Source organism: Phyllostomus discolor, chromosome 14 (genome assembly GCF_004126475.2).
Source record: "Phyllostomus discolor isolate MPI-MPIP mPhyDis1 chromosome 14, mPhyDis1.pri.v3, whole genome shotgun sequence".
Taxonomy (NCBI): Eukaryota; Metazoa; Chordata; class Mammalia; order Chiroptera; family Phyllostomidae; genus Phyllostomus; species Phyllostomus discolor.
In genome coordinates this window covers 32,100,139-32,111,548 of record NC_040916.2, presented here as the reverse complement: position 1 = coordinate 32,111,548, position 11,410 = coordinate 32,100,139, and the positions used below count along the sequence as shown (strand labels likewise).

General features: G+C 55.0%; 1 protein-coding gene across 2 annotated transcripts; it reads right to left on the bottom strand.

Moving 5' to 3' along the window:
• Positions 1 to 5,724: 5,724 nt before the first annotated feature.
• On the bottom strand, positions 5,725 to 10,146 carry S1PR1 (sphingosine-1-phosphate receptor 1). Of its 2 annotated transcripts, none has more exons than XM_028503204.2 (2): positions 9,919 to 10,146; positions 5,725 to 8,392 (listed from the first exon to the last, which is right to left on the bottom strand). In XM_028503204.2, exon 2 carries the CDS (start codon positions 8,223 to 8,225, stop codon positions 7,080 to 7,082), a length of 1,146 nt encoding a protein of 381 aa, XP_028359005.1. In that variant the 5' UTR covers positions 8,226 to 8,392; positions 9,919 to 10,146; the 3' UTR covers positions 5,725 to 7,079. The 2 variants fall into 2 exon arrangements, with proteins under 2 accessions (XP_028359005.1, XP_035870941.1); XM_036015048.1 differs by lacking the exon at positions 9,919 to 10,146 and adding an exon at positions 9,670 to 9,899.
• Between the last annotated feature and the right edge of the window lie 1,264 nt (positions 10,147 to 11,410).

Below are 11,410 nucleotides of genomic sequence, written 5' to 3'. Positions count from 1 at the left end.
TCAGGTCGCCTTCCTTCATCTTCCCCCCTGGATGTCACGCACACAGAAGAGACTGCAACCCTGGTATTCTCCGGGGCACCTGGCCATCTTGTTTCCCTGCTATTGTCATCCGTCTGGGCTCCCATAGACTCGTACTGAAAAGTCCCTCACCGGCTTGGACACGCTTACATCAATTACAGGCTCTCCAGACCCCAAAGGGGAGGAGTCCCCGCAGTGCCAGAGCCCGGGAGGGCGTCAGTCCTTGGTGTCTGTGAAGACAAGAACCAGCAAACGCACAGCCGGGGCAAGCATCCCGGCAGCAGATGGGTGAACGCTGGGTGCGCCCACCAGGAGGAGTGGGAGCAGGGAGCAGGGAGCAGGAGCCAGCCAGGGCTTCCCCTAAGGCGGTTCTTTCTGTCCCCGTATCAACGAGAAGCAGAAAGGTGGAATGATAATGGGATTGGCGCTGGAGGGAAGTAGATAAGACACTCCACGCCCCTGCACCCTGTCTAGCTTTCCTAATCTGTGGGCGCCAGCACGCCACAGTGCCTGCGGCACTTCTGCAGCGACTCCCCGGGCTGCGTGCAGGAAGGAGCCCACCGACCCGGCTGAGCCCGGGCCACAAGATGTCCCGTCTCAAAAGCTTACGCCACCCTCAAGAGTACAAGCCTGCCTTCCAGGTCTCCCGTCTCTGCCCATCACGGTTTAGCAAGGCAGCATTGCCTCCACATGCGTGTTATCACCTGACCTTTCCTACATTGGCTCAGGTGGTTAAGAAACGGGTGGAGACCTGACCCCCACCCCCATCTGCGTGCCGGCATTACAATCCACCATGGAGCGCTAAGACTGAGGCCTCATCACAACCCCCAAGACTCCCCCGCCCCCGCCCCCACCCCCACACCCGCAGACACCGAAATCCTTCCGAGCGCAAAGTGTCACCCTGTAGAAGCAGAGAGAGCGTCATCGGGTCTCAATGACTGAGCGCTTTCGTGTTCTGGTTGCGGGGCCTCAGGGGACGCTGGAAATGAGCCTGTCCTCTCTGTGAGACACACTGGGATTGGGCTCCCACTCCACCCAGCTCTTGGCGACCTTGCTCGATCATTTCACAGGGAAAGTCCCAAATAGTCCTCGGGCTCAAAAGTGGAAGTCCACCACACTGATTTTTTTTTTTAATTTCACAGGTCCTAAAAATATTGTTGGAGAGGTTTAGACACATGTATATATACCCAAGTAAACAACACCCTAAAACATGAAGATGTAGAACATTGCTAACCATCTAAAAAGTTCCCTCCTCTTCCCCTGCAGTTGATCCTCCCCCTCCCCCACCCAGGCAACCACGCTTCTGGCTGCTGTGTCAATAGACCAGTTTCATCCGTCCTTGGGCCTCACCCAAGTGGAATCATGCGGTGTGCTCTCTTTGGTGGCTGGCCGGCTTTCTGAGCTCAACTTAAGGCTTTGAGACTTAGGCAAGGGGCAGCGAGCAGCGCTCTTGGTTCCATTTTGATTGCTGACTAGTATTCCACAGTGTGCGCTCACCACGAGGTTGACCCGCTGTGAACACAGAGGCTGGTGGGTGGTCACAGGAAGGCGCTTCAGTAAAACAAAATGTAAGCAATGCCTGGTCCCATCAGCAACGCACACTTGGCTTTGGCTCGTGGATATACACAGAGCTAACTTTGATTTTTAATCCTCGGTCCTCAAAGGGATGAAAAGGAGACCATGGGAGAAATAGGAATCGCTCGAAAGGCAGAATCCAAGGAGCAAGCGCAGGGGGCACAGGATGTTTCAGGGGCTCTCTCTTCATCGGGAACCAAACCTGCTCTCGGCCCCAGCTCTGCTCCAGGGCTGGGAAAAGACTGAATTAAAGGAGGTCTCACCCTCACTCAGAGTTATGTTCTTCCTGGCTCTCCTAGCTCCTTCAACCACTGGGTCCAAATCCTTGTTCCTTGTAGATAGAGAGGTTTTGCATGACTCAAGTGGGCGTTGCTTGCTAAGGTATTCCGCAAGGTGACTCTACCCACTCAGTAAGTCGGCAGTGAAAGCCAGGGTGTACATAGAAGGATATCCTGAGTCCACTTTTTTTTTTTTGGACCACGTGCAGCACACATCAAAAAAGCAGGAAGGTAGGGTGGGGGAAATGATGCAATTTCTTATGATTCCTCATCAGAACTTAAGGTGCCCACGGGGAAAGAATAAAAGATCCTACATAAAGGTTTCTCTCTTGGATACTCGTGAGTCCTTCCTCAGAATGTTTAATACTTAGTTCGACAAATACAGACATATCTCGTTGGCTCTAATTAGTTGGGAGACAAACGAGACCAGTGCAGTTTGGTCTCTAAACAGTTAGATGTCCTCAGCAAACGCCTTTCCAGCTGGGTGTGCAGCAGCGAGCAAAACTGAAAAAGCAGGAGCTCAACCTCACACAGATCATACAGACTCATCAGCGCCAGTACTGAGGATTAATTTGTGAGCCAGCGACTATCTATAAGGTCAAATCTTTGGTTTATAGTGAGAATTTTTTCATGGGTCACTTGAGTATTATCCCTCGAGCCTCAGTCGGAAACGCCGTTGCTAATATTTAGATTCACTTAAACGTCCAGTCCTCGCTTCGGAGGGTTTCTCCAGGGGACCCCGCCGTCCTTCTGAAGCGGCTTTTTAGGGCGTGGCTCCCAACGGAGCTGCACTCGCCACTGCCTGGCGAACCCGGGGGGGCGGGGGGGGGCGGTGATGCACTGAATGGAGGCAGGAGGAGGTGCAGTCACCCCAAAGCACAGTCAAGGTTAGAAGCACTACAGGGGGACCGTGGCCTTGGGCGCATCCTTAACACAGGCCATTTCCAGGGCAGAAATTAGCCCAAGCTGAAGAAAACTAAAGCGAAAATCTTTACAAGACTTTTTATACCAAGGGGAAAAGGAGAGATGCCATAAATCACAACCCAAGTGCTGATGTTACTAAAATAGAATCCAGTATGTAGTTAGCATGAATGCAAAATTCCCACTACTATGAAAGTATGAATTTCTAATAATAGTGGCTCAAGTGAAAGTAATTTTTCTTGTTATCATACTTGAAAACAAGATTTTTTAAAAAGACTTTATTTATTTCTAGAGAGAGGGGGAGGGAGGGAGAGAAACATCGATATGAGAGAGAAACAGCAATTAGTCACATCTCACAAGTGCCCCGATTGGGGACCGAACCTGCAACCCAGGCACTCGCCCTGAATGGGAATTGAACCAGCAGCCTTTTGGTTTGCAGAAGGATGCCCCACCCACTGAGCCACAGGACAAGAAGATTTTGAAGATTTTTATGTATTTATTTTTAGAGAGAGGGGAAAGGAGGGAGACAGAGAGGGAGAGAAACATCAATGTGTGGTTGCCTCTCACATGCCCCCACTGGGGACCTGGCCTGCAACCCAGTCATATGCCCTGATTGGGAATCGAACCGGTGACCCTTTGGTTTGCAGCCTGTGTTCAATCCACTGAGCTACACCTGCCAGGGCTGCAGGGCAAGGAGATTTTTATTTGAAGTTTCTGTAAAGTTATAATCAGACTTGATATGGTTGGAAATAAGGTATTATTTGATGTCATTTTGTAACTCTGCTAAATATTTATGAGCCAATGGTACTTTTTTACAAGGATCTGTCCAGCCCTCGCGTGGCGTGGCTCAGTGGGCTGAGCATCAGTCTGTGAACCGTAAGGTTGCTGGTTTGATTCCCAGTCAGGGCACGTGCATGGGTTGTGGGCCAGGTCCCCAGCTGGGGACATATGAGAAGCAAGCAATTGATGTTTTTCCTGCACGTTGATGTTTTCCTCCTTCTCTTTCTCCCTCCCTCCCCTCTCTCTAAAAGTAAATAAATAAAATCTCAAAATAAAAAGAGGAATATGTCAAGTGTTGCGCAGACTGTTTAAAATTCTACGTGTTTTAATCAAAATTTGATGGGTGTTTATTTTAGTATAAACATACAGTTACTGGGGTTTTGTTTGTTTCTTTTTCCCATCTCCGATGCTCAGGACATACTGAATTAAACCCAGACGCTCACACTGGGGTACAACCACGATGCCCCTCCTCACAGCCACGGTGACCTGACTGGAACCGGGGATCTGTCCCACCCCCACCTTGGAAAACCGTCTGTGACGGCCCAGCTTTCTCGGAATGAAATGCACGGCCTGCAGTTTCCAGGAAAAAAGCGTATCTCACCGCTGGACCCTGTGCTCCCAAATAGGCAAGGGAGGCCGTCCTCCCTGGTGCCCAGCCCCCTCCCCACCAAGGCCAGCTGCCCTGCCTCATCTCCCCCAGGATGAGTCAGTCCCACTGTGGTGCTTAGAGAGCCACCTCCCGGGGCAGGACCCCCTTATCGTCCCCTGAGCCCCCGGAAGGACTGGCTTTGCCATGAGACCTGCCTGTAGAACGAGAGCTCTAGGAAGTGAGCGTGGCGTGAGCTCACACTGTCCACCCCGGCAGACAGACAGATGGGCAGGCCTTCCAGCCCGCTTCCAGCCTTTTGTCTCCGGAGCATTCTCGGCATTTCCTTCAGGAAGCTGGGGGTTGCGACCCAGGGCTTCCTGAGTGAGCGCACTTCTGTTTCCCACAGTTAACCTTACCCAGAAATGACATCCACCCTCTTACGTGAGGTTTATCTTCACGTCCCAACTGTGTCCTGTGCACACTCGCCGACACTGGGAAGCACACATTCTGAAAAACAATCGCACCGGAGGGCCGGGGCACGCCAAATCGCTTCCACTGGGCCCCCCGGTGAAAATGACCACACCATGAGCGGTAACCGGGGGCAAGGATTCTGTTTTGCTTGTAAAGGACGTTTGCCCTCGTTTCAGGGTTGGAGAAATTAGTGGCTGCAGATGTGAAGGGCTTGCAGATACTATGAATTGGACGTTTGCAGACAGAAAGTGACTTCCACTCGGCCTGACGCTACAACTCGCTGCTTCAGGGGACACTGCGTGCGTAGCTCCAGAAAGTTCGGGGGGTGAGACCGAGGCAGCGTCCTGAAAAATTAAGTGACTCCCTGTTATCTGTCATGTGTATCCACATCCCCACTGGCCCCGCAGGCTGGTAGGAAGCCAAGAATGTAAGCTTTTGTTGATACGTTTGAGCTGACCACTGAGTGTCATCATTTAAAAATTTACATTAGGTTTACCACCACACTGTTCTGTGTTATTTCTTTAAAAACCCATGTTTGGGGACCGAATTACCGGACTAAATTTAGCTTGGTGTGGATGCCATATTCGAGTCAAAGATTTACATCTCCCTGCCGTGCGCTATTCAGAGGGAGGTGGTTTTTCATTCTCTACTGCACTCAGGTTCACATATTGAAGTTTCTCTTCCTGAAAGGGTGGTTTTTAAACAAACCACATGTTTTAAAGTTTTTTTTAAAGATTTTATTTATTTATTTTCAGAGGGAGGGGAAGGGAGGAAGAAAGAGAGGCACAGAAATGTCGATGTGTGGCTGCCTCTCACGCGCCCCACATACCAGGGACCTGGCCCGCAACCCAGGCCTGTGCCCTGACTGGGAATTGAACCGGCAGCGACCCTTTGGTTCACAGGCTGGTGCTCAGTCCACTGAGCCACACCAGCCAGGGCACGTTTTGTTTTTTTTTTTTTATAGCCTGGTTTGTTTAAGGTAAAAATCGTTTAAACAGTAACAGGCATTTACCCCTGACTTGGATTCTAAGGAGCCACGGAATGAAATAGAAGTTCTTGATCATTATTTTTAAAATACTCTTCACAAAGGACTCTTTTAAAAAATCAGTTTATTAATGTTTAAAAGTTGATAAAGCTATGTGCAAAATGATCCACAAAAGTCAGAAACCTATTAAATACTTTTTTTTAAAAAAGACATTTCTTGGTTTAATTGCACTGAAAACCATTCTAAACAGACAGCAATGTATTTTTATTCTTTGTAACATTTACACTCCTGTTCCGTGAACCATGGAATGAGTTCGAAAATTCCTCGTGTCCTCCGTCAGTTAAAGTAATGCTTTAAGGGCACAAAAAGGGTGATGATGCTTTCTTTAGAAGTACACATTCACTGGTGTTAACACAGGTTAGAAAAATCCAATAAAATGCTGAAACAAATACATTCAAACATCATGAAACAACGCTTGGAACACAACCACATGCAACCGTCCCATTGCAGTGACCCACACCACGCTCTGAAATAACAACATCAACGAAAGTGCCTAAGACGGATGTGGCAGGCATGAGACAAACTCCTCAGCAAACCCCTCTCAGTTCTCCAAGTCCGCCCCTCGGCCCCTTTTCACCATGTTTTGTGCCTTTGTTTCTCCCAGGACGCCCGGGACCCTGGCTGATACCGTTTCCATGAGCTGGGCTTCCCGGGGCAGATTCCAGCCACAAGGGCGGGGTACTGTGACGCATTCCATTGTACAGATGTCCACAAAAACATCAAAGTGACTACAACCAAATTCCAAAAAAACAGATCCAGGTTTCGGGGAAACTTTGGCCTCAGCAAATGAAACTGCCAGACACGGCAAACTGTCCCCTCTGAGTCTGCCTCCTGGACTCCGCCCATCAGCTGCGGACGCTGGAGAAACAGGGCCGCGCCACACCCCCGGGGCCCCACCGGGCCGGGCCGCCAGGTAGGGGAAGGGGAAGGGAGGGTGGGCTCTGGGGCAGCGCCAGAGAAGCAGAAGTGCGCACACTCACGTGGCTGGAAACTGAAGTGAAGGGTGACATCTCTCCTCTTCAAAGCTCCAGACGGCCACTCCCACAAGGGGCCCTTGGTCTTTGAGGGGGGCCAAGGGAGCCCCTTCGGGGGCGTGACAAGGCTAGACCTTTGGCTCAGTGCAAAATCAAGGCTCCGGTGGGGGGAGGAAACGGACTCCCGGCTCGGACCTGCTCTCCACCCTTCCCCAGCGCATTGTTCACAGGACTGACTGTACCCAGGACCCCACCCGGCAGGCAGGCAGGCAGGCAGGCAGGCAGGCGCGCCAACGTCTTCCTCTCCCACCCTCCCTCGGCTCCGCAGCTCCTCCCTCGCGGCACTGAGGCGCAGAGAGACGGTTTCCAAACCGTGGGTGGTGGGCGACCGTGCAAGAACACTCCCCACGGGTCAGCAGCTTCCGGTTTTAGGAAGAAGAGTTGACGTTCCCGGAGGACATGATGGTCTCCGGGTTGTCCCCATCGTCCTTCTGGGGGTGGGACGAGTTGTCTGACTTGCTGCGGCTGAACTCCACGCCGGCGATGATGGGGCGCTTGAACTTGCCCGCCGCCTCCCCGCGGGGGCACTTGCAGCAGGACAGGATGCGGATGAAGGCGCGGCGCATCTCCTTGTTGGTCAAGGTGTAGATGATGGGGTTGGTGCCCGAGTTGAGCACCGCCAGCACGAGGAAGTACTCGGCCTTGAAGAGGATGTCGCAGGTGTTCACCTTGCAGCCCACATCCAGCAGCAGCAGGATGAAGAGCGGCGCCCAGCAGGCGATGAAGACGCTCAGCACGATGATCACCGTCTTGAGCAGCGCCAGCGACTTCTCCGAGCTGCGGCTGGTCTTGGACGCGTTCTTGCGGAAGGTGAGCCGGCGGCTGCGAGTCCGCACCAGCGAGTAGATCCGGCAGTAGAGGATGACGATGGAGAGCAGCAGCACGGTGAAGACCGTGGTGCAGAAGAGGATATAGTGCTTGTGGTAGAGCGGCAGCACGGTGGAGCAGCCGGGCAGCGCGCCCACGCAGTTCCAGCCCATGAGCGGCAGGCCGCCCAGCACCAGCGAGATGACCCAGCAGGCGCTGATGAGCAGGAAGGAGCGGCAGCTGTTGCTGTCGTTGTGCAGCTTCATCTTCAGCATGGTGATGTAGCGCTCGATGGCGATGGCCAGCAGGCTGAACACGGACGCGGACAGGGCCACGAACATGCTCCCCTCCCGCAGGAACCACTGCACGGGCGTGAGCTTGTAGGTGTTGGCGCCGGAGAAGAGCAGGTTGATGACGTAGGCCACCCCGGCCAACAGGTCCGAGAGGGCCAGGTTGCCGATGAAATAGTACATGGGCCGGTGGAATTTCTTGGTTTTCCAAATGGTCAGCAAGACGAAGATGTTCTCGACGATGATGAAGCTGCAGATGAGAATGAACACCACCGAAGTCACTTTGAGGCCGCTCTCCTCTGTCCCAAGTTTCAGCTTTCCCGTGTAGTTGTAATGCCGGACGATGACGTCATAGTTGACGTAGTCGGAGACGGAGCGGCGGAGGGCCTTGACCAGCGGCGAGCCGGTGGGCCCCATGGTGCGCCCCGCGCGTCCCCAGGCGCCCGGGTGGCAGTGCTCCACCGAGAACGCTAGAGGGCAGGGCGAGGCGGAGAGAGAGGCTGCTGCTGGCCCCGGCGGTGCCTCAGCGGGGGAGATCCAGACTTCCCGAGTATCTGGGCTGCAGAGGTCTCGGGAACCGCAGCCTTAAACGAGGTACAAAGAGAGTCCGAGTCAGGGAAAAAAGCCACAGCACACTGGCACAATCCACCCGAGCTGGGGCACCGCTCCAGCTTCGTGGGCTTGCTTTAAGGAAACGAACGTGGGGAGGGAGGGCGCAGGGAGAGGGATTTTTTTTTTAAATAATCACATTCTTATCTCTTGCAAAAAAAAAAATGGTTTTAAAAATAGGAAAAAGGAAGAGGGGGACAAAAGATTAGGAGAATGACCACCAACCAAAACTCGCCCCAACTGAAAACTCCAACCAGACAAAAACTCTCCCTGAGGTCACGTCCACTCCAATGGAAATGGGAAAAGTGGAGAAACCAGCCCCTTCGACCCCACTCCCTCCCTCTCCCTCTCCTCCCCCCACCGGGCCAGCAGCATTCCCAGGCTCCTAGGAGGAGACCCAACCGCCCCAACAAGCTGGAGGAGCACATCTCTGCATGCCGCTGCTAGCCGGCTCAGGGAGACCAGAACCCTCTCCTAACTGTCCTGCCAGAAATGAGACAGGCGTGAAAGTCATTTGACAGCTAAATTGTGTTGGGGCTCTATTAATAACTCCACAGCAGGTGTGTCTAGGGTTCGAGGGCCCTGTGAGCTCTGAGTGGCCGAGCCCACACTGGCCTAGAGATAAACAGGAACCGCCTGAGCAACTGCCCTTCCTTTCTTCTTTTTCTCACTAATGTGAGAACATCTACAGCAGCCCAGCGAAGCTCCATTCCTGAGAGATCGCAATAAACCCCCGGAGTTTTGGAAACTCCTTGATTGTATAAGGAGTATTTCTAGTTAACGTGGCTATCGTCGACACAGAGAAGCTATCCTCCCCGCCCCCCCTCACCCCCCAACAATGCATGTCTCCGCATTCCTGACGCCCCCCGCAAAGCTGCTCTGCAGAAACTCACAGGAGAGCTGCCGGGGGCAGTTCCATTTGCCGCCCTCCCCCCGCACGTCGCCTCCTCCTCCGCAGAGCTCTCGAGAGTGTGGAGGGACCTGGCTGCGACCTTCGTTAGCAGAGGTCTACTTGTAAGTTGTTTCGGTGCTGCCAGGTGCGGCGGCGGCAATGGGGTCCAAGTGGAGGAATGGGGGTGAGAGCGCTCCCACCCACCCCAGGGCAGCAGCAGCTCTGGCGCCGCGAGCTCCGCCGGCCCGCAAGTGCAAGTCTAAGCCCTTACCCCTTCTCCCCCAATATTCTTTGTCTTTAGGATTTCCAGAAATAAGTGCCTTCCCTCCTCCTCCTCCGGCCAGCTGCAGCTTCCACTACCTCCTACCGCCAGTCGGTTCTACCATCGGGACTTGACCCTTTTCCAAACTCCATAAATCACGAGTGCCCAAGAGCAACCCGACCGTGCCGGGTTCCTCCGCTGCCCAGAATTGTACGTTTTCAGCTCCCAGCGATGGGTGTTCGGAAAGTTTTTGTTTTGCCTGGTTCCGATCTAACAGTGCGTTTGGGACCCCGAAGCCCTCCGGCCATGCAGCGCCCCCAGCCCGGGCCTCCGCCCCGCGCCCCTACCTCGCTCAGGCGGGATGGAGCGGCATTCGGAGAGCTGTGGGTCCGCACTGCTCGCCCTTCATCCTGCTGCTGCCCGCGCCTGACAGCGGCGCTCAGCACTTGTGGGGTCGGGGTCCCCTCCTCCCCAGCCGCCCTCTCCATTGGCCCGCCTGTGCGCCTCAGCGGGCGGGCGGGGCGGAGCGCCGGCCCAGGCGGCCGGCCCCTTGGAAGGGGCGGGGAGAGCTCCTGCCCCAATCTCCCGCGCCCACTGCCCGAATCTCGGCCGCACTGTCCCCGAAAGGTGTGGGTCAGAAGTGCCCCTCCCCCAACAACCAACAGAAAGAAGAAAAAAACACACAACAGAAGGGGCGGAGCCTGGTGACCCCGGGTTCTAATTATAAGTCGCGCCCACGCCCCGCTGGCAGTGGCTCCAGAGCTGCCGACCACTCTCCCCAGCCTTGGGGAGGAGCGGAGGTGGAAGGCCTTTGGGAACTTTTTTCCCCCGGAGAAGTCCTGGGGCTCAGAAGACCGCCGGCATCTCGCAGCGCGCCTCTCTGGCCCCCGCAGCTCTGGGGGGGTTGGGGTCCTGAGATCGCGGCCGGGCGCCGCGGGCCGCTGCTGCGCAGTCGCAGTCGCGGGAACCGGGACCCAGGCCGCGCTCCGGGGAACAGGCTGAGAAGGGGCTGCGGGAGGCCTGGGGGGCGAGGGACCGGGGAAGGGACCCCCGGGACGTGCCTCCACTTCTCACCTCCACTCCCACCCCCATCCCGACGCTGTCTCGAAACTTGAGGTCCACGGGCCAGAAAGTGGCTTTCCCGGGGCGCAGGGTGAGATGGGCCAGCGTCGGTCAGGCAAGCTGCTGCTGGGGGTTCCCCTCCCACGGCTGGGCGCCAGGCGGGTTAGGGTGCCCCAGATTCTGGCCGGCGCTGAGAGGCCTCTCAGGAGGTGGGCAGGCAGCCGCCGGGCCAGCACGGGCAGCTCAGGAAGTTCCGAAGGGGAAGAGCCCCGGGGGCCCGGTTTGGGGCTGGTGCCCTTTCCCTTTCTGGTGGGAAGGCGTTCCCAAATGTCAGGGCACGCACCTCGCCCACTTTTCTGCCGCTTAGATGCTCCTTCTGAACCTGAGCGTGAGAGGCACTGGCCTGGGTCAGCTCCGGCTGTGTGGCCAGCTCCAGGCCCTCCCGCCCTGCCCTGCGCCGCTGCTGCGAGACAGTCCCACCCAGGGCCTGGTCGACACGGGCCTCTCACCCCTGCAGATGGGAGGGCAAAACTCTGCTGTGTAGTTTCCCCTGACAGGCACGCCCTGTACCTGAATGACTCAGAACGGGCCGCATGAATCAACAACAGACCCCCAGCGTCTGGGATTTCATGAGTTTGCAAAAGAAAAAGCCAAGTGTGAGTTAATTCACAGCGCCCTGAAAGCCTTCCTCAACCGTCGTCGAGCCCTTACCCACAAATTCAACGGCACCTTGCACGAAACCTAAAAACAAAGCAGGGGTCCTCTAGACTCTTAAGG

Coding starts and splice junctions, on each gene's coding strand:
- S1PR1 (XM_028503204.2), bottom strand. CDS start 8,225: ATGGGGCCCACCGGCTCGCCGCTGGTCAAGGCCCTCCGCCGCTCCGTC.